The sequence below is a fragment of the Mesoplodon mirus genome (genome assembly GCF_964341445.2).
Source record: "Mesoplodon mirus genome assembly, chromosome: 9".
Classification (NCBI taxonomy): Eukaryota; Metazoa; Chordata; class Mammalia; order Artiodactyla; family Ziphiidae; genus Mesoplodon; species Mesoplodon mirus.
The window spans coordinates 112952451-112975006 of NC_138985.1; the positions used below are offsets into that span (position 1 = coordinate 112952451).

At 42.9% G+C, this 22556-nt stretch overlaps 1 protein-coding gene across 1 annotated transcript in view; it reads right to left on the bottom strand.

Moving 5' to 3' along the window:
* Positions 1–8063: 8063 nt before the first annotated feature.
* The window catches only part of CNPY1 (canopy FGF signaling regulator 1), a 37528-nt gene continuing 23035 nt past the window's right edge, over positions 8064–22556 (bottom strand). The window contains 4 exon segments of the mRNA XM_082632222.1: positions 8064–8132; positions 12179–12275; positions 14035–14079; positions 14083–14238. Coding sequence (XP_082488348.1) covers positions 8095–8132; positions 12179–12275; positions 14035–14079; positions 14083–14238 — 336 coding nt within the window. The 3' untranslated portion in view covers positions 8064–8094.

Sequence of the window (22556 nt, forward strand, 5' to 3'; positions counted from 1 at the left end):
GGTGTGGGTTGGTCCAGGTTCTGTTGTCCTCGGACTGAAGATAAAGGAATTTGCCCAACAGGGCAGGGCTCTCCTGGATGCCAAATCTCCCCAGGAGGACGGGTGGTGTCCTAGGGCTCAGAGGGCGTCGTGGGTAATAGGGACCTAAGGCCTCCCTGGACCGTGAGGAACTTGCCTCATGAGGGCCATGTGGGGACCCAGGGCAATTCACGTGCCCTTATGCCAGCACTCCCGCTTCTGGAGATTCATCCACAGGGAATTCCCTTGAATTTTCTAAAGACTCGGCCACCAGAATTCTCCTCTGCCTTGTTCACAATAATAAAAATATTGAAAATAATCTAAATGACCTAACATAGGAGATTAAATACATGTGACGTGTGTGATACAGGAGGTAAACACTTGGCAGCCCCCAGAGTTCATGGTGTAGAAGAAGATGGAATGACATGGAAAGGATCTCACAACACGTTAAGTGAAAAGGCCAGTCACAGGGCAGGAGGAAAGATGTCAAATTCACATCCATGTACCCACACACATATGTGCACAGGCATGCATACATGAGGTAAACAATCAGCTGGGTGATGAAGTTGAGAAAAGTTTTCTTTTTAAAAAAAATCTATGTTTTCTAAATACATGTATTTCTTTTTACTTATAAGAAAGAATGTAGGGGGTTTTGTGGTTTTCATTTTGTTTTGTCTGGTTTTAAAGAAGGAAAGGCACGCTAAAGAGGCGGAAATGCCTTTCTCTGCAGTTTTCTTAGTCGGGGCAGACTGAGGTGGCCACGGTCACCCACCTGTCCCGGCCCCATCTGCTCTGGTCTGAATGGCACCTCCAGAACATTCAGAGGGCCGAGGGTTTCCACGGCGTGGCCCCGGTGGGCCCCAGAAAGAGAGAGCAGGGGGCAGCAGGCACTTAGGTAGTCCTGGATGTGGTCTCCCGAGGAGGATGGGGAGAAAGACCATCAGTGTCCACTCAGGGGGCTCGCGACCGCAGAGGCCGAGCCGGCAGGTAAAGCAGCAGAACAAGGCTGGAGGTCCGCGCAGTGACCCGTAGATAAAAGAAGGTCCGCTGGGCAGGGTCCCTCAGTTCCCAGGCTGTGGGAGGCTCCCCCTGCCAGGCTGCCAGGACACAGGCTGGTCACAGGTGCACCATCAGACACAAACATAAAAGCTCTAAAGGGATCACAGAGCATCCAATTCCTCATACACCCTCAGCTCTGTAAGAACCTAAAGTACCCAATAAAAAGTCATGCTTTGGGGACTTCCCCGGCGGTCCAGTGGTTAAGAATCTGCCTTCCAATGCAGGGCATGCAGGTTCGATCTCTGGTTGGGAAACTAAGATCCCATGTGCTGTGGGGCCACTAAGCCCACGCGCCACAATGAAAGATCCTGAGTGCTGCAACTAAGACTCGATGCAGCCAAATAAATAAATATTTTTTTAAAAAAAGAAAAATACTTTAAAAAATTAAGTGCTTTCTACTGTACTGAAATTTACCAAAACTAGATGAAATAATTTTCCAATCTGACCTTGTGTGTCGCTTGACTCTCAAGTAATGCCCATGTCCCAAGCCCCCAGATGATTGCAGTTCCACGAAAGCCCAGATGGTGGGTCCCCCAGGAGGTCCAGCCCTGGCGTGGCCGCTGGGTGCATGTGGAGGCCCTGGGGGCTGGATGGGGCCCCCTCAGCATTCCTGCCAGTCCTGCTGCAAAACCAAGAACAGACTGAGATCAGGCCATTCCCTGTCCCTCGGCTGAGGATACGTCCACCTGCAGGGAGGCTCTTCCACTGAGGTGTCCCTGAGGGCTTCGGGGTGAAGACACCTCTGTCCTCAGCGTCTGGCACCGGGCAGGCTTCATGATCTCCTCGCCTTATCAGATTCCTTCTCTCACTCCTACCAAAGGCCACGGACAGGAGAATACATTCTCCAAATCCAGATGCTGTCGTTGGCAGGGCTTAGTGTCAGCATTTCCTCACCGTCTCCAGCAGGGCCCTTTCCGTCTCTGCATCCACTGCTGATGTCAAAGGGGCTGGTCGCCTGGGAAGAGGTGACCCTTGCAGGAGGAAGACAGGAGACCAGTCCTGGTCCACCCAAGGAGGCACCAGCTCTCATGCCAAAGACCCTGCCGAGGCCACCCTCACTTCCCCGTTCCCACATCGGGGTCCCGTTCCACGGGGCATGGAGGGTGCCCTGCTCACGGGCATGGCCACCTTTCCTTGTGTCCCTCTCAGCACCCACCACGGGGCCTTGTCATGTGCAGGGGCCTGCTGGGCACAGCCAGGTGTGCAGAGAGCAGGGGCATCTCAGCTCTGGAGGGCTTGACCGGGGGGGAGTCGTGATGGGGACTATGAAACGAGCCCAACACAGGGCAGGTGCCAGGCGTCCGGCAGTGGTGCCGGCTGACGTGGCCACCTGGATCCCGGGGCGGAGTCAGGTCACGGGCCCGCCTGCCCCAAGTCTGCGGGTGGTTGAGGGGCTTCGGGGAGCGGGTGGGTTTGGGCACATTGCTAACTCAGATCTGACTCTGAAGCTCCATTTCTGCTGCCAGACTAAGAGAAGGGCCGCCAGCCAGGCTGCCTCCCGGGGTTCAGATCAATGAAAACAAATGGGAGACAGCTCCCGCCTCCCTCTGTTCACAGGGCTTTGTGTGAGCCCAACGCGCTGGCCAGCGGAGAGTTGTTCTCCCATGGGACCCAGGAGACGACCAAGGGGCTGCCCCGCCCCGGGCCCCGCTCCCCTCACCTGCCCGGGGCGCCCCCTCAGTGCCCGTGCTCTGGGGCTCTGCGCGGGTCACGTGACAGCCTCACCAGAGAGGAGTAGGGTCTCTGGTCCCCCTGCTTGGGCCCTGAGTCCTGGGGTGGCTGCAGGAACTCAGTGCCCGGTTAGCTCAGGAAAGGGAGCTACCACTGCGGGGAATGAGTCACAGGAAGGGCAGAGACTAAGGCTCCGCTGGATCTGAGCCTCAGACACTAAGAAGAAGGAAAAGGATTTCTAAACAAGAAAAGAGTATTCCTTTCTCAGGGCTGAATGTATCGTACCCTTAATCCGAATGGACAATCAGCAGCTTGTCCTCGGCTTTGTTTTAACACAAACGCGGCTCCAGATGCTTCTCTTTCTGTGGAAGGACCTTGCATAGCCCCAGGAGGAGGATGCCAGGACGGTTGACACGAAACAATCACGGCACACCTACAGGCACACGGGTCAGCCTGTCTACGGCTGACCCAGACCCTTGGGGTTTCCACTCTCAAAACCGGTCCAGGCTTTAGTGCCCACAAAGTGTACAAAATGGAGCTAATACGCAACATCTGCTGTTCACCATTTGGGGGTATTGCTTAAAAAAACCCACTCAAGTGACCTTTAATCTTAAGGCATTAATATTTAATCACGGCTTTGATTGCATATAAAGGCAGTTCGAGGGTATGTTTTCACCTAAAGGTCTAATAATTTAATAACACTTATTGAAGCTGCATTTGTATTAGATTTTGCTCTGTTTTAATACCATGTTGCTTTAAATAGGGTCCATTTTTAATGGGGACCAAAGAGTCTATTTTTTGGTTCTCTGCTTTCTTCTACAAACCACAGGGCATGAAGATGCTTAATCAGGGCCCTTTGATGAAGAACAACAAAGCCATAAAGATCATTTCTATCAGACAATGAAGATCACCTGATTGAAATCTTCTCTCTCTCTGTGGACAATGGCGTCACCCCCAGGATTATCGTCACCTTTCATGGGCTGATATCAGAGAACATGCAGCAGAGAAATCCCCACTTGTTCAGAAAGCAGCTTTGAGGCAAACCTTTAATATAAAATGTCAGGATACATTCTAACTCTTCAGGTGCCAACCTCTCTATTCAAGAAGTTTGAAATTGGTATTAATATTTTAACTTATCACTCACAGGATCTTTCCGAGTCGTAGCCACACTTAATTAGCTGACATTGGGTTTCCAAAGTTCCATTATGTAACTTACATTCCTTAGATGTTGGTTTATTAACAATCCCGAAAGGAGAAAGAAGTTACGAGAATCTTTGTCTGCTCTAAAGCAAGGCATGTATGCCTCTGACTTGCATCATAGATCAGCCAAGTCGGCAGTTCAGGAACTTTGTCCGACACTGTGGTTCAATGCAATACGGCTCTATTTTACATATTTAATTGCTTACGTCATTCTTTTGGGCCATTATGTATTGGGCTACTTTGCGCTATTATGTTTGGTGGGGGGGATACAATTTTGACCCACAGTTCCTTGAAATCTGAGTTCCACAATAATAAGCCATATTAGAATAACATTCTAATACATTTCCCATGTAACCTCAGAGCATTTTTTGTTTTCCAGTAACTTCTTAACGAATATGTTTCATAAATATTTTGCTGTTGTGTTTCTATGTGTGTTATGATGTAGGGTATATTTTTTCTTTCTCGAAAATCTTGAAAATCAAGATGGGAATAATTTTTTCCCTTAAGGAATTAAAGAAATTTCTAGACACTTTTTTTCTGGGATCACCCTGGAGCAGTCAAAGCTTTAGCGGACCTGTCTGTGTCCTGACTATATTCATATCTATGTATGTAGGTTTGTAGGCTGCATCTACGTACCTATGTTTCTATCTACCCATCCATCTCCGGAGTCCCCTGAGAATCGGGAAGGGCACAGACCTGTATCTGATGTTTTAGACTCCACTTCCACAAATTGTCCTTAGGAAGCAAAGCTTGATGTTTCAGGTGATGGCCCTACAGACAAATGAGCCAATATTATATTAAATTTAATCACCATCTCCTTTGAGCAGGGCAGGTCTTGAAAACGGACAAAAAGAGTGGATCCTGCTTCCACAGCAAATACATGTTTAGGGCAAGGGGCAGCAAGTACGAGTCCCAGAGAGAACCACGCCACTTCCTGCCTCTTTTCCTGGGTAATTCAAGGGCAACGACTTTCAATTTCATTCATTGCATTTGACCTTTTATTTATTTAGTTCCTTGCTCTAATAGCAAATAACCTGAGGAATTTAAGAAACTTATAAAGGGAAATTAAATTATAGGTTAAAAATCATAATAAAAACACACATATCTAATGGGTATCCTTTTTATTGTAACAGTATAATATCGTTGTTAATTGCATTTTGGTATAAAACTATGAAATATGCCATTGAATGGGTTTCAAGATTTAAGATTAGCTCATAGATTGGTATGAGATTTTAAAACAGGCTACACGATCACATCAAAGACTGTTTTTTCCTCATATTCCATTACAATGTGAATTTTAAGATTGATATATAGTTTAAAATATTTATTTAGATAATGCTATTACATATATGAATAAATATCAGCCAAGCAGAGAAATAGGTATAAAAAAATATAGCCAGTTATTGAATTTTTTTTTAGGGCTTGCTTTAGTAAATCAAGTGTTGATCTCTCCCATTTGGGACTTTGCTCTATTCCACTCTCCACCCCTCAGTGAAATGGACTCATTGGTCTTGGCTTATTCTTAGCAAATCGTAATCCACATAACAAAATATAAGCTGTTCATCTCAGCCAATTTGGTCTTTTCTTTATGAGAAGAGGCTCACAGAAGTCTTCCATGGAGACCCAAAAAAACCATCTCATAAAAGTACGATTTGAAATCATCCACGTGAAACACATCTTCTCTCCACATTATTTTAATAAGCATTATAAACCTCTCCCCACCTTTTCTCCCGAGATTCTCTTCTGGCCCAGAATTAGGTGCTTCTCATGGACTCTAAGAAACTTTTCTGTCACACCCTAGGTGTTGTTTTGTTTCTTTTTCTTCCTTTTTTTTTTTTTCTGGCTTTTTGCTTTTGCTTTGTTTTTGGTCAATAAAAGTCATTAAAAGTCAGGAATGCGTTTGCAGGCCTGGCAAAGCCAGCAGTTAGCTACTCTCTCATTATTGTTCATTAGCAAAAGCAGTGCAGCCTCACCACACCCAGAGGGAAACTTAAGAGTCATTGCAACCATAAGAAATGCAGTGGCTCGCTCAAATGTAGTGTTAATCAGTAACTACAAACCCTTACATGCGTTTAACACGTTCGATCTGGAAAGAAAAAAATTATCTAAGTCATGAGATATTGAAAATCTTGCAAGAGACAAGATTATTTTTACTGGGAAGTAAGAAAAAACTGAAAAGCCCTATTTAGCAAAACCTTAAGATATTCCCCATCAGAGGCAAGATGTTTGGTTCTCTCCAGTCAAAGCAGAAGCCTCAATATCCATGAGAAACAGCCATGAGTGGAGGGAAGGCATACCTCCCCACGGTCCTTTAGGTGGGAAACAAAAGCCCAAAATCTCTTAAATTCTACGATTAGCATTAGCACTGTCTAGATGTGAGAATTTGTCAGATTTACCATGGAGGGTATGGAAGGACCGCAGCCGACACTTCTACAATCACGAATGTTATGGTTTTCGAGGGAACTTCGTGCCAGTGTCTCTACATGTTCCCGTGAAGAAACAGTTTAGTGCATTTACCAAGGAAGCCTAAGTTAGGAAAATGTTTATGACTCATTTTTTGAAATACTAAATTAAACTTAAATAGCTAAGTTTACTAAAGTTATAGGGATTATGTTTTAAGTCACAATTTTACTACCCTACAGAAAAATGATGCTAATTATTCTTAAATCCTATTTCCATTTTTTATCAGTTGCATGCAGTGCAGCCTCATTGGGTTATAATATGTAGGATCTATACTACTTAGCCAGCTACAGACATATCAAAAAATCACAAACCTTCTCAGTTTTCCCAAATAAATGAAATTAACTTTAAAAATCTAACTTTTAATAAGAGTTGAGGTGGGAAAAGGAGAAGAATGGAAACCTCTTTCTCTTAATTTTGGCAAATTTTTCTAAATGTAAGAATTGTTTCCTCCTGACGAGTCAGTTGAGTGGCTTAAGTAATGTGCTTTCTAGGCCATCAGGTAACATATGGCAAATAGTTTTTGTTTTGGGGACTTTGCTCTATTCCACTCTCCACTCCTCAGTGAAATGGATTCATTAGTCTTGGCTTATTCTTAGCAAATCATAATCCACATAACAAAGTATAAGCATCCTACCTAGTAAATTCTCAGAGACAACAATGAGAAATTCTTCTTTAAAACAAGTGTAAAATAGGTCCTGACCTTTTAAATGATTAAAGTTATATTCCAATGAATGTAAACTTAACAGAGACAATGAAATCTCCAAGAGTGAGATTATTACTACACTCTGTTATTAATGTGGTCAAAAGGCAATTTTCCATAAGTTCCCACTTCTCCTTCCACCTCCACACCTACAAAAACATCCATAGAAAGAATGATAGGTAGGCTAGTAGTAAAATCCACACGCTAAATGTTAGGTGAAAGTCTTTAAGAAACAAAGGCACGACAGGAGAGTTTGCAGCAAAACAAAACATGGTCACTGGTATCATCCTTTAAGACTACATGATAATAAATATATGAATAATAAATCAACTTTCTAAATCATTTGAATTCAGGATGTATGCATCAGAAAGGCCAATATAGTTACTGTTCCCTGTAAAAGTACTCACTGTTTTTTATGCATTTAATTAAATTTTAGAAATTAAAAAGTTTTTAAACTTAAGGTTTCTAGAAATTTAAATTTCATTCCTGATATAAAGTGAGTTCGCTTCTTTCAGTGATAGCCATACAGCCCAGAAAAATTAACCTGGAATTTGCAGCAATATGTTTTCTTAATTTCATGACTAATCAAGTATCTATGAAATCAAATCAAGTTTTTATCAAACAGAACACTATACTTGTATATGTGCATGAAATATACAGTACACGTTATTAAATCCTTATTTCATTTATGAAATGTCTTCACTTTTTTTCTATTACTGAGTTAAATGCTTTCCTGCCAAGCCTGTTTGTATCAAAATCTACAAAAGTAATTCGTTTCATGCACTCCTCAGCTTCACCTATAGAAAGAATTGGGGCTCGTCATGCCAAACAAGAGATCTTCAATAAACTATCAAACATGAGACAACGCAGTATGAACAAGAGACGTAAAGTTTCTTCTCATGAAGAAACATGAAGACAGAAATGCAGACATTGACCTTGGGGGCTGTGACTTGTCTCTCCTCTAACTAGCAGCACCGTCATTCCTAGAGTTCAGTGTGATTAGTAGAAGTTTCACACAGACCTGGAAAAAAACAGTTAGATGGCATCACTATCACATATAACACCAGCCCATAAGTCATAATTTACTTTCTGCAAAAGCACATTCTTGTGGAAGCACATTTTTTTAAAACTTTCTTATGGACATTTTCAAATACACACAAGAGTAGAAAGACGAATGTAATCTACTTCCCTGTAGCTCGGTCAGCCACTGCTATTCCTGTCCCATCTCCAGTATTTTTTCCTGGAGTATTCTGAAACAAAGCCCAGGGGTTGTATCATCTTGCCCGTGGTCATGGGAGTATTTAAGGAATATCCGAGACAGGGAATCAGTGCGCTGGGCATTTAATCCAAGGAGCAGACAGGCAATGACGCTTGGATACATAGTACATTCCCAACTGGCAGCAATTAATGCCAGCTCTCTTTAGACTGGGCTATGGTTTATTTTAGCTACGTAATTTATTTAAAATAGGAAATAGGCCGGCCTTCGTATTATTTTGTATGATTTATTAGCCTTGAAAGTAATTATTTTGAATATTAGAATTTAACACCCCCATTAGTGCTTGGAAGTCTATACAAAAAGGTCAAAATGCTTTTACTTTAAATGTAGGCTAAACATTTCTGGATATCTGAGACCTATTTTATCTGTGGCATTCAAAATGATCATGTCACAGATTCTCATCGGTCTGATGTTTTTAAATGTTAAGATTTGATATCAAAGCAGAAGTGATATGTATACAAAACATATTTATGTATTTGTGTTTATACCCTCACTCTACCTAAAGAAAACCTCCACAGACCAGAGTATCCATTTACCCATAATCTAGAGTGACATGTTCTACCTTGAGTGGAGTATAGCTATCATTTTAATCATGACCTTATATATTATTAAGATTTTAAAATACCATTTTTACTTCAAGACATTAAAACGACAATCTGGAAAAGCCTGAGTCATGTGCCACAAAACATTCACCCAGGAAAATCTAATGAACTCACTTTTATCTCATGCCTAGGAAAGAAAAAGAGTTAGGTAAGAAATAACCCGCTGCCACTATTACTGTCTCATGCCCCCCAGACAGGGTGTATTTGATAACTTTTCTTCTATCCAGTGAATAAAGCTATAGTGGCATCTGCAGATCCATCTGCAGATCCACAGCCTTTCACTGAGACGTTTTTCATTCATTGAAAGGATGACACATGTTTATGAAAATCTCACTAAATTGTTATTTTTAAAGCCAAACACAGTCATTTTAAGTTTAACATAAGATATATTTCCTCCATTATTCCCCATTTATTTTGTGTAGGGGGTGAGCCTTAGAATATTAATATTTTAAAGAATCATACATGTGTTAATTAACTAGATGGGGGAATCCGTTCACAATGTACACACATATCAAATCACCATGATGTACACTTTAAATACCTTTACAATTTTCTAGGTCAGTTATACCTCTACAGCTGAAATGTTCAAGTCTGTGGACGTGCCCTCATCTGCTCCCATATAATTGTTAAAAATAAAGTGAAAAGGTCTACATGAAATAGAAAAAAGCAAAATTCACACACACACACACACACACACACACACACACATAAGGTGTATATAAAGCATATAAAGGGACTAAACTTCCACTCAAACCTCTAGTCCTAGAAATATTTATCTTTGAAAAGATTATTAATCTCCCTGAAAGCAATGTGGACATTTTACAAGCTCTAAGTACAGTATCTGCTCATAATATTTACTAGGTACAGAGTTACTGGTTACTGTAGTTTTCATAGCCTCCAATAAACACACACACACACACACAGAGTCATATTTTTAAAACATCATTTAAATCGTGCAGAGGGATCATAGCAAAACTGTGGTACAACGGCACAAAATAAAGCATCGCCTTTACAATACAGAGGGTGAATGTCATGCTATAGCAGGAAACTTACTGTACTTGTATTGATTATGTTTAAAAGCTTCTGGATTTTTTATACAATACGAGAGTCTCACCTTTTACACAAATTTCCAAAAGTATCCCAATATGTTAAAACGTATTCCATCTTGGTTGCTGCAGAGTCATTAACTGGAATTATTCTCATTGCTGTGTCACTTTAGTTGTTTCCTGGCAATAATGTTTAAGTTTGAAAAACTCTTTATCTTGTCATGAGGTTTACTTACTTCAATAATAAGGGGGTTTTAGGAGGGCAGGGATTCTTATCTCTTTTTAGGATTACTGTATTCCTAGTTTTTAATTTATAAGTGGTTTAGAACATCCGTTAAATATGTTTCACAGAGAAACAACCTGAAAAAACTCACTCCATTTTACTATGTAGCAGCCATGTGGTGGTGGTTTACTTTTTGGAGTGGTTACCTTGTGTTCTCAATAGTTCTGGGGCACTGATACTTATGTTTACAGTGTAAGCACTTAATCAGTTTTAAAAAAATTGATGCTATTAAGAATTATTTGATCATGTTTTATTTTATACTAGTAATATTGCACACATCCTAAGCTTATGCTTTACGCTTGTATTTTCTTTAGGATAATATTAATTTTTATTTCTAACTATAAATATGCAGAAGGAATGAAAAGAGATAGTTAATATTATCAAAATTAAGCCAAATTGCTGCACTTGGGAACAGAGTCTTTCCTCAGAATCTTATTATCTGAGGCAACTACTGCCGTAAAGAGTTGGTGAAACTTTCTTGAGACTTTTGTAATATTTGAGCAGGTGTTCATACAGCAAATGATTTGCATTTACCATAGATGATTAGGACAAGCCCAAATCCTTTATGAGGAAAAAATAGGAAAACAAATATTCTCAACATCGTTACATTTTTGCTTACATCTTAACGCACACATTCACCTCTGAATAGCTTGAAAACCTTCCAAAATAATTTCTTTGGGAAATTGTGACTATGCACTTATTTATGTGAATTTCACAAGTTACAACAGTAAATATCAAAATCAATGAAAAAAGCTCTTGAATTCCTGGCTATATCCTGACTACATCATTTCACCATACTCTTCTTCAAATTCCCAACTAAACTGGATTTTAAACAGAGAACAACCCCATTATCTACTCAGGGTAAGAAAATGTCATCATGTTAATGGAAATTTGTTACTTTCTTGTTCAGTAACTTTGGATGACAAATATTTATCTTCTACTCACAGTAACTGTTATTTTAAGGACTTCAGCACTAAATTTGATCCTATGGCTGCAGGTATATTATACTTTATTATAAACAACTGCCGAATGCTAAACATCTCAAGCTTCCATAATTGCATCAAAGTATTTCCCCCAGCTTTCAATCAGTGTCTTCATATATCACATTCAGTTTTTCAAAGATATCTGAAAAGAATGTACAACTTGTACTATATTCTTGTAAATGGATTTTAAAAGTATCAACGTGATACAGACTAAAAGGTGTGTGTTCAACCAAATGGAGGGTCGGGTCAGGGTGGCCCTGTGTTTCAACTCTGTATATAGAAAATAAACTTCTGGCAGTGTTTTCTAGCTTCTTATTGTGCGTATGCATGTGTGTGTTTAAGAATACGAATCAAGTATTATTTTCTACCCTCTACCAGAAAAAAATTTTTAAGAAGTAGGTATGCTGGGAAAGGAACTTGAAAAAAAATCCAGCGCCAAATAAACAAACAGAAAAACATTTGAAATTTCTTACTAAAGAAAGATCCCACTTTCTGTTGGTGGAGGTAAGTACACAAGTCATAAAGGGATTCTCCTTCCCTGGACCAGGATGGAGAACCCAGCTCTAAAAGTTTAAAAAGAGAAACGTTTTGGATTCTTGGATTTGTGCAATTGTGCTCCTTCCCAATTGGAAATCAAGCATTTTAAAATTCATTGAAAATGTCGAGGAGAAGAAGTGCAACCAGCAAGGCCTCATAGCCCTGAGGTTTGTTTGTTTGCTTTCTCTCACATGGCGTCGTTTCTGATTCAGTGGAGACCCCGTCAGTGGCAGGGAGACAGCGAGACTTGGTTTGAAAAAAAAAAAAAAAGATGCTGCAGTGCTGAGCTCAAGAGAGGGGTGGGCCAGGGAGAGGGCGCATGCTACATCAGACACAGTACCTGAGTTTTCACTGCACAGCTTGTCAGCGAGGTAGTGTGCCTCCTGGGCGATAAGTGAGAATATTTCATCTTCGTACACTTCCATTATAGTTTCACACTGTAGAAACAGAATAACAACATATGTGGATAGATATGCACTCATAGGACATCTTGTTAGGAAGAACTTGTCACAGTTTTATTAGCTAAAAATATAAAATCATGTTACCAAGGTGGTCCATTTTTATTAGCCCTTTTGGTTTAAGACATCACTGCATTGGATTAACCCTCTTCCCAGAATGTTAATTGCATCATTTTCCTGAGACTTGGCTAACTGATTAGTCGTGTTGAAAGACGAGGGTGAGGCAGGAAAATGGTTCTTTGTATTTGTTCCTCTTCCTCAAACTGGAATGGAATGCAGGGAACAGGAGGAATGGAGCTCCTATTTATGGAACTGAAAGTCTTCAGGTTTTTTGTTTGTTTGTTTGTTTTGAAACTTTAGAGAACACGGCTCCTTGAAATGGTTAAACCACTTTCCTTTAGATTTAACATAATAATCCATTTTGTGGTTTTAAAACAGGGTCTGAAGTGTGAAAATAATTAAGCTTTCTCAGCAATCAAAACACAAGTGCATCTTCAATTGCACTCGGGATAACGGGGCTTTTCAGTTACTTAGGAAAGTTTCTCTTCATACCACTTAAGAGATCCATCCATAATTTCTCTTTGCTTCCCCCCACCCCAAATCTGACATTTCAGAGAAGAGGGAGCTCAAAGGTACCCACGCACCCAAAAATCTTAAATTCTGACTGGAGCGTGTGTCTGCGTTGGAGAAGCACAAGCTTAGGAACTGTGATGGTAAAGAGGGTTCACTGGAGACTAGGAACTCATTTTCCGAGTTCATTAAGTGAGAAGCTAAAATGTTTTAAATGGCATTTAAAAATATTTAAATTCCACTATTACATATTTATGGAAGACCTGTGAGATACAAACACACTTCCTCACTGTGATTCCCATTCTACAGTACTTTTAGCCCTGAATTATTGCCTTGACTTTTTAATTAAAATGAAATCTTCAAAAGTCAGCTGCAGCCCTTATACCAGGGGTTCAGCACGTCTGACATTTTGGCCAACGTGTGAACCAAAGACATTTCTCAAACAGGCTTTCCCACCACTTGCTCTGACTCAATAGCATTAAGTAAAGTGAAATCTCTTGCTATATATTTTGCCAGGCACATTCTAGAGAGCCAGAGGCCAGCATTCACGTGAAATAAACAATATGATGGGAGGAAATGCGGCATATAGCCAACTATCATACTAAGCCTTTGTTTAACTGAGTTTGTGCTAAAATGCTTGAACGAACTCAGGAAAAAAAAATTCTCTTCTGTGAAGCCTTGGGGGGAAAAAAGTGATGTGTGTCACTCTCCCTCCATCATGTGGCTATAAATATTTGAAAACGACATTCATTTTAATTTGGATTTTAACCTCGGAACCACAGTCCCTGATTCCTGACATGGGAACTTGTAAGAGACCTGCCTGGGCACGGGGACGGACTGAGTCCTCTTCCCAACCGTCCCCAGGAGCAAAGCAACATGCAAACTGTGCCTCCAAGTCACTGGGATTTGTAACGCACTTTCTGGAAAATATCACTTAACTGTCTCCACGGAGATGAAATACCACAGCCCCTAGGTGTCTCAGAAGGCAAGTCACTAAGTGCGCGGTTAACACTGAGAAAGCAGCAGGACAACAAAGCTAATAGATAACATTTTAATGGGCATGTCTTGAAACTCAACAAAACCCCAAACAAACAGCCAAAAAAAAAAAAAAAAGTACCAAAAACATGTTCACGGAGTACGGAATTCCTCTGCGAAGAAGATAGCTTACCGCGAATTTCAAATGTCTGTAAGCATCAGAATAAAAATAGAATTTTTAAAATTCTTTGTATATTTTGCCTCCTTTCCTTGGAGCAAATCTCTTGAAAGTCTCCTCCTTGGTCACGGGGGCTTCTTCGGGCTTGTAGTCATTCATCCGCTCACACACTTTATCCAAGAGGTCTGTGAGGAACGCCTCCGACTGGGCTAAGGGAATCTGCGGAGAAAAGCCAAAAAAGGGAGGAAACTCGTCTTAACGGTGATATTATTTAAAAGACCTTCCCCTGAATGCACGTGGTAGCACACCCCATCGCCCTAAACAGTATTCCTGTCCTGATACAACATGTGCACATTTCTATCATTTACATAATTTAAGGGGTTAGCCTAAATTCTGGTTTTTAAAAAGTGCCTATGTTCGAAAGTGGACAGAAGAAAAACCTTCTATTCAAGCTAGAAACTATACTTCTACAGGTGATAATTTTGGAAAGTCATGGAACATGCAGAATAAGGCATTAAGCACCGGCAATGGCTGTTATTATCTATCTACTTGCAAGAGACAGACAGACAGAGCCAGAGAGAGCGCTCGGGTCTCTCTCTCCTCCAGCGCTTCCCGAGCTGGGCGAAGGCCGGGCCTCGCGCTCCGCAGCCGCTGCCCTGCGCGCCGTGGCCCATCGGCGGCCGCTCGGGCCCGGGGGCAGGGAAAAGCCGGGCTGACCGAATCGCCCCTCTCGCAGGCGCGGCTGCGCTGTCTTCGGAACAGCTGGTGCCCGTCTCCGCGCGCCCCTCTCCCTCCGGAATCCAGCGAGGATTCAGAGGACCCTTTGGCCACCACCTCCGCCCCGCGCGGGGGTCAAAGAGCACCCCTCGCCCTTGGTAACCGGGACAAAAACTCGGGGGCCGTCTAGACAGGTCAAGGTGCAGGATGCTGCGTCCCCGCGGCTCCTTCCGGAAGGGGGCGGGGACCCGCCAAGGGCGCCGCGGACGCGCCGCGGCCCCGGCCTCTGCGGGCTTTCTCCCTCTCCACCCTCTGCTGATCAAAGTAGGAAGTTTGCATGACAACCATGGTGAAAGGGGCTGAATCGCAAATGAACTCGATTTCGCCGATGTTGATATATCCAGCCTCCATTGTCCCCTTTCAGACGCAGTGTGAACCCTTCCGGTGCCGGCGACCGCGCGGCATTCACATGCGCGCTCCGGACGCACAAAGGCTCCCCGCGCCCCTCCCTGCCATCTGGCCGCGGGGCTCGGGGCGGGCTGTGCGGCGCGCCTCTGCGCTTAACCCTGCTTCCAGCCAAAACCACTCGAGCGTCACTCCCGTCACCCCCCAGGCTCGGCAAAGAGCGAACTCTGTAGAAAAGGAAGGAGCCAAAGAAAGCCGGCACTAATGAACTTTCCATTAGCACCACCACGTGCGCCGTGATAAAATATCCCTCCTTCTGCCCGCAAAACTCGACTTGAGATTGATTACGAACTGCTTTCAAGGCCCATGTGGTCAACTCTGCAATTATGTCGTTTATTAAACTGGAGTGTACCGCAGCATTCTTTATCCGCTAACATATCAAGTTAAAAAATTGAGTGTTTTAGTTTTTTTAAGTGTCGACACTCAAAAGACCCTAAAGAAAGTAGCTCAAAGCGCACAGTCAAAACACAAGTTACGTTTTTATTTACACCTTTAATTGTGCCACTTAAGCATCGTAAGTTGTGAATAAAACCAAAAACATAGGTTAACACATTGAAAATCTGTTTCAGAAACTAAAGATTAAATGTGTATTGGGACTTAAAAGCTAGGAAGCAGAGGTAAATTCTTAAATTACAATTTATCAAGCAGATCATTAACAGAATGATTATGGTTTCTTCCTGCCCTGCGTGTGCTTTGTCTGGTCCATATGAACAGGCTCATAGTACTTTCTGCATGTCCACACAGCAGCATTTTTAACCTCAAAGTGAAGAGTTGGCTCTTTCATTTAAAAAATCTAACTGTGATCAAGAATCCATTCTCTCTCCCCCCTCCCTAACCCTCTCCTTCCCCAATCAAACTGTAAACACCGCGGGGCGATGCCATCTCTGAATGGAGAGGGTCTGAGCATTGGTAGGGTGCTTTTGGAACCCTGGATGCCGTCCTTACACACCACGGTATTTCCCGTTGAGATGAGACTACTCTCGAAACTGTTTTTTGTTTTAAACTGACCTGACGTTCTGAGCTGCGTGCATAAATCCTGAGTGTATAAGATTTGAGCAAATCAGGATGTCAATATGCGAGACCCTCCACAACTTACTTTTGAGAGCTGTATTATTTATTTCCTGGGTTGACGCTTTTTAAAAAACAGTCGCCACATGATAACTTTCCACCAAACGGGATTGTTTTTCTTATTTTGAAAGTGGAATTTTACGTATTTGAATATAGTAGTATTGTGCCTATTTTAACGCACATATGTTATACCTAGGGATCAACACGTGAATCTTGCTGATTTCATACATCTTTGAAGGCTAACTGGCTTTTTGATGTAATTGCTGGCTCTTTTGAGTAAATGTTCTTTAGTAGAAAGAGCAGGAAATGTTACAGGCAGAGAGCTCGGAAAATGCCACGTTACAATCTTCACTGAAAGCAAGAAAGGAAAACACCCAACATGAGACTGGTAGTGTTCGTTTTACAGAAATATTTTTTAAAAACTGACCTAAAATGCTAAAGCATCCGATTTTGTGAGAAAATTTTAAAGAAAAAGATGCTTATGCATGGCAGCTATTTATACACTTATTAAAATGCACATGATTAGGGTTTAAAATGATTCCACTTAGCTGAACTACATTCACTAAACTTAAAGACTGTTCAAGGAATACTTGAGCCTTTTTCTCCCCTCAAAGTGTTTTGATTATAAGAGTGCAATAAGTATTGAGACAAGTGGAATAAAACTACCTCTTTCTTCCTATACTATGAAGGTTCTGAATAGTACTTGTCAATAAAGCAACTCCTATTGTAATCTTAGGGGAGCATTTCCTCCACCCTGGAAGGAGGGTCTCAGAGATACTAACCTCATTAAAATATGAATGAAAAAGGCCGCCATCATTGTATCAGGAGAAAACCGATTCACTGGCATGGTTTTCTTATCAGCCATTACTTTTACAGACAGACTCATCTGGTATACGTTATAAATACAAAAACGATCTGTTACAATTTCATTGCTATCTTAGCACACCCTCATCAAAGTAAATCCTAACTTTTGCCATTTTGGAATCTAGCTACAACTCTAAATCATGCTTGGTATATGTCGTGTTTATTTTTTTTTTCCTTTAGGCCCCTTGTGACCATGTGCTTATCGTGTGAGCAATGACATGGGAGTGGGGGGAGATACTCAGGTCCCAACTTGAAAACGGAAAAAGGTAGTTGAAAGTTTTGGCTTTGATTTCTTGAGAAAACTGGAGTTAGGGAGCTATCCCAGAGCACTATGACAACACCTTTATAACAGTCAATTACAGGGTGCCTCCCATGTTCGTTCATTACTGTGTCTCTGTTCATCTTGTAGCAAATTTCTTGCTTGAGAGCTATCACAATTATGTTACAGTGTACAGTCTGATGTGGAGACTGTCCTTGTGGTACACTGTCTTTTTCATAACTGTCTGACAATTTTGGAGTGTCCCTCAGATAGGAAACCAGTACTTAACCTGCTTAGTGACTGGTAGTTTCACATGGTTGCAAAGATTTTCTTTCTAGAGGTCTAGTTAATGTAAAACTTTTAATTGCGTTACAGCAAATATTACATCTAGTTTAATCACTAACTTTTCATCCATAAAAATACTGAAATCACTTCTGATATTAGTTAAAAGTCAATATTTAGAAGTGAACATTCAAACCTTCTTTGCTCTAGGCTACAGCCGGGAAAGCAAGAATTCAGAAACTCTTCTAAGTTGATGAGATCTATAATTAGCTTTTATGTGAATTGACTGCTCTGAGTTTGTTGTGTGACCCTTCATATAATATGCAAATAGCATTGACTGTTTAGTTTTATTAAACAGTATAATTAGAAACCTAAAGAAGCTCATTTCGATGAGGACTAATAAAGGTTGATACATTTTCCAGTGTTCTGTATATCAGAAAAAATGAATCCCATCTGGACTTAATCAATAAGAGAGATTTTAAGTAGCCTTTGTTCAGAGAGCCAAACAACAGAATTAATATTACTTTTTCCATAAATTCGATGTTAAAACAGGTGAATTTGTGCAATCAGTAAAACCTTGGGTGCAAATATACAAAGATTGCAGCACAATTTACCACAAATGACACAGTAAATTTATGAAAGTAACATCAAAATTCTGCCCCTTTTAATCTGAATACTGGAAAAAGGTACTCTTATTATTTGAAATAAAGTATTTTGCAAGTGTGTCCTATTCTTATTCGTGGAGATATTATGTCTACATGAAGTATACTCTCAGGTTGTGAGAAAAATAGAAATAACAAAATAAGAACAACGTGATTTTGGGGGAAATTTTCCCCAGAATTCAAAACTATTAAAGTTTCAATCACATTTTCTTATTCTGGATCCTGTTTTCAACTTAACAGTATAGAAAACTTGAAAGTATAGAAAAATCGCATGATGGATCACCATTAATGAACTCCAAATGGGGGTCATCTAACTCAATTTGACTCTTTCCTAAAGTTAAAAAAACATACTTTCTTTTCATTATTAAATACAAACTTGGCACTGCCATTTGATTTCTCATCTTAAAAACTATTCTATTAGTCTTTAAAAAAACTAATTTTCAAACATTTTAGGTGAATTGAATACAGCTATCCACGTGAAAAATGTTATAAATTCTCAAGCTTTGTTAAAAATCACTCTAAGCGAGGATTTAGAACGACCTTTTCATGCTGTTTCTGAGCTTTGACCTCTGCTCGCTTACCCCGGAAGGATCTTGCAGATTAAAAAAGAAAGTAATAGAAGAAAGTGACAGTGCTTAAAAGGGCAAAGGCCGTAAGACTGCAACAGTAATAGAGGTGATGTGAATTTGTTCATTCGCTCAGCAATATTTATTCAACTCCACCTCCGTGTCGGACAAACATACCTCTCTAATTCGGACTTTTTAAAGGGGACTCTTCCGTGATTCTGAATAAAAATGAAAAGAAATACTCGAAAAAGACTGCCTGGAAGAGAGTCAATAAATCCTAGTTGATGATACTTATAAAGATCACATGAATACAATATCTCTGTTCTTATTTGACAGTTTCTGTCCCCCCCATCTGCGTGTCTTTCACCATCTTGCTACTGAAAACACAATAGTTATCCCTTTCTAACCACCTCTGCAAAACACTTTCTCAGAATAGAAGAGGCGAAAAGTCACGTTTGCGGAACCTGTTGTGGCATTTCCCAGTTTTATCATCTGTGTACTTGTGGGCAAATGGTGAGATTTCCCTGGAAAACCTTAGAGGTCTCAGAGGAAAAGGACGAAAGAATGGGATAAGTTAAGAAGCTCTGGATGTTCCGTCTCCACAGTTGTGGAAACACGCATGCACACACCAGTTCCCGCTGGCTGCAAAGAAAGCACTCTTTTTTTTTGGACACGCCATGGGCATTCAGGATCTTAGTTCCCTGACCAGGATTGAACCCGCGCCCCCTGCAGTGGAAGCCAGGAGTCTTAACCACTGCCAGCGAAGTCCACCTTTCTTTAAAAACATTTTTAAATAGAAAAAGTTACACATTCACTTGATTTTTTTTAATCCAGAAGGAACAAAAGAATAGAATAAAAAGTAAGGCTGATGCTCCCCCAGACCCTAAAGCCCAGCTCTCCTTCCCCCAGAAACATTCTAAGTGCACCTTTATGAGTGTGCAATGAATGTGTGTGTGCATGTATGTGTGTGTCCGTGTTTGCCTGTATGCACATATGCCTGTGTGTGTCCATGTGTATCTATGTGTGCATGTAGGCATGTATGCATGTGTGTCCATGTGTGTGTGTCCATGTGTGCACTTGTGAGTGTCCCTCCTCCTCTTTTTACAAGGTCCGAGCACAGCACACCCCCTGTCTTTCTCACTTGGGAATAAGAGGGTTCAGTCACGTCCGGGAGGCTGAGGACCGTCTCCTGACGGTCACTGGATGAAGGCACGCTTACTATGGGGGCATCAAAGCTCAAATCCATTGAGATTCGAAGACGTCCTGCATCCCAAGGGCAGGTTCAAAAGGGGAGCTCCCGCCCACGTGAGCTATGGCAGGATCTCTCTGTTTGGGGATATATCTTAGCTTATTCTATCCTGAAACAATGGTTTTGAGAGGGTCGGGGCCAGCGTTTTTAACCCCCTTTCCTGAGTGAGGAGCCCCAGGCCCCAGGGACTTCCTTCCACAACCCACCATGATGCTGCAAGGTCATTGCTCTCCATGCCCTCCAGGTCCTGCGCCTGAGGACACAGCAACAGACACCGCAGCCGGGAAGACCTTGGAGATCCCACAGTAACCCCCCCGCTCTTCAGGTGGGGACACTGAGGCTCAGACGGGAGCGACTTCCCTGAGCACCACCTGGCGGAGCCAGGGTTGGAAGCCGGCTGCTCTAGTCGGTGCAGCTGCTGCCCCCCGCCAAGCGACCAGGTGCGGCCACGCCCCAGATTCCTAGGTGACGCCCTAACCCCCAGGACCTCAGGATGTGACCTTCTTTGGCCATGGGGCCTTTAAAGAGGTGATGAAGGTAAAATGAGGTTGTATGGCTGGGCCCTGATCCCATTTGACTGGTCCTTATAAGAAGAGGCGATCAGGACACAGACACACACAGAGGGACGGCCACGTGAGGACACGGGAGAGGACAGCGTCTACACGGCAAGGAGAGAGGCCTCAGGAGGACCTGGCCCTGCCCTCACCTGGATCTGGGACTTCCAGCCTCCAGGGCTGGGAGAAAACACGTTTCTGCTGTTTAAGCCACCCGAGCTCCTAATACAGTCCCAGACCATGGAGCCCCCCCCTGAAGTCTTGCTAGTACAGCCCAAGCCCAAGGGGTGACTGGGGGCTGCTCGAGAGCCTGCCATGACGGGGGGACACGGAGCAACACGAGACGCACGCTGGTCCGCCTCGGTGCACGGGTGCTGTGATCCCGTCTGAGCCGGGGGCAGGACTCTGCACAGGCCCCCAAGCACCTCCATCCTGGTCTGGTGCCACCTACAACCTGCTGAGGGCTGGACCAGACGCCGGTCTCCTTGATCTCCCAGAGTCCTTGCCGGTAAACCTGGGACGAAAACAACACCTGTTCTAGTGTATCTGATCAGGTCAAGTAACTGGTAGGAAAATCTTTTGAGAGTTTGACACGACAAGTGAACGTAAAGGGTTATGATTACTTTCCCTCTGATGGATGCCGACTGTTTTAGTTTGTAAATGCCTTAAAGGTGATGCCGACTTGAGCATAGCCTGACTTTTGCACCCTCCTTACCGGTGGGCTAGTGGGATGGTCCGGTGACTCCAAGGCAGTGCCTTGAGCAGTTGGCCTGAGGACCTCTTGTCATTTTCTCCCCTTCCCATCCTCTCAGAATCCGAGAGCTGTCAGCATGGGCATCCAGACCCATGGCATTCAAAGTGTGGTCACCACCACCTGCTGCATCAGGCTGCCTGTTTTCAAGACCCTCAGGCAGCTGTGTGCTCAGGACAGAGCAGTGTTGCTTGGAATCCTGCTGGTGGCGGTCAGGGTGGCAATGGCGAGGGGGTGCTACCCGCGCTGACTTTTCTATTTTCTGCTTCTGTGCTCTGCCTAGAAAGAGCAGAAACTGGAGGAGGACCATTTAGTATAGAGGGACCAAGTGAAAGCCTTGTCCTTAGAAACACATGTGGGATGACCTGGAAAGAGGCCTGTGTCCTCAGCCCCAACAGCACCCAGGGAGCACCTCTGGGAGGATCTCATGCTCCTGTCACCCTGATGAGCGCTACACTGGGAGAGAGAGCGGGTCACGAGTGAGCAGACGCAGTTCCAGGACGGAGATCTTTCATCGACACCCAGAGAAAACCGAGAGGGGCTGAGGACGGTGAGGGCATCACAGCCGCACCCAGGCGCCCAGCTCGAGAGTCAGGTCTATTATATTACAGGCTGAACGTTTTCTAAAAAATATGTAGCTCATTCTCATGGCGTTGTTTTTCTCTCATGCATTTCTGACCTTCCCTCTCTTCTCCAGACCCATGTCAGGCAGGGGCGCTGTCCCAAGTGTGACTTTGCCCGGACGGCCTAGTGCCAGGAGGAGCTCTCTGGGCTGGGTGCCCATGTAAGGACCCACCCCTTCTGCACTAGGCCCCGCGGGGCACAGCCCTTCTAGTAAGAAGCGGTAAGAAGCGAAGGGATCGTGGTTTCTCAGATGCACCAAACTCAGGTCACCCAAGGCAAGCAGCTTGGAAATGGCTTTAACACGACATTGAAGATCCTGCACGTCCCCCTGGCTTGGAAGTCCCTTTGCCTCAGGAACACCCAGTTTTGGGACTTCCCTGATGGTCCAGTGCTTAAGACTTCGCCTTCCAATGCAGTGGGTGTGGGTTCGATCCCTGGTCGGGGAGCTAACATCCCACATGCCTCATGGCCAAAAA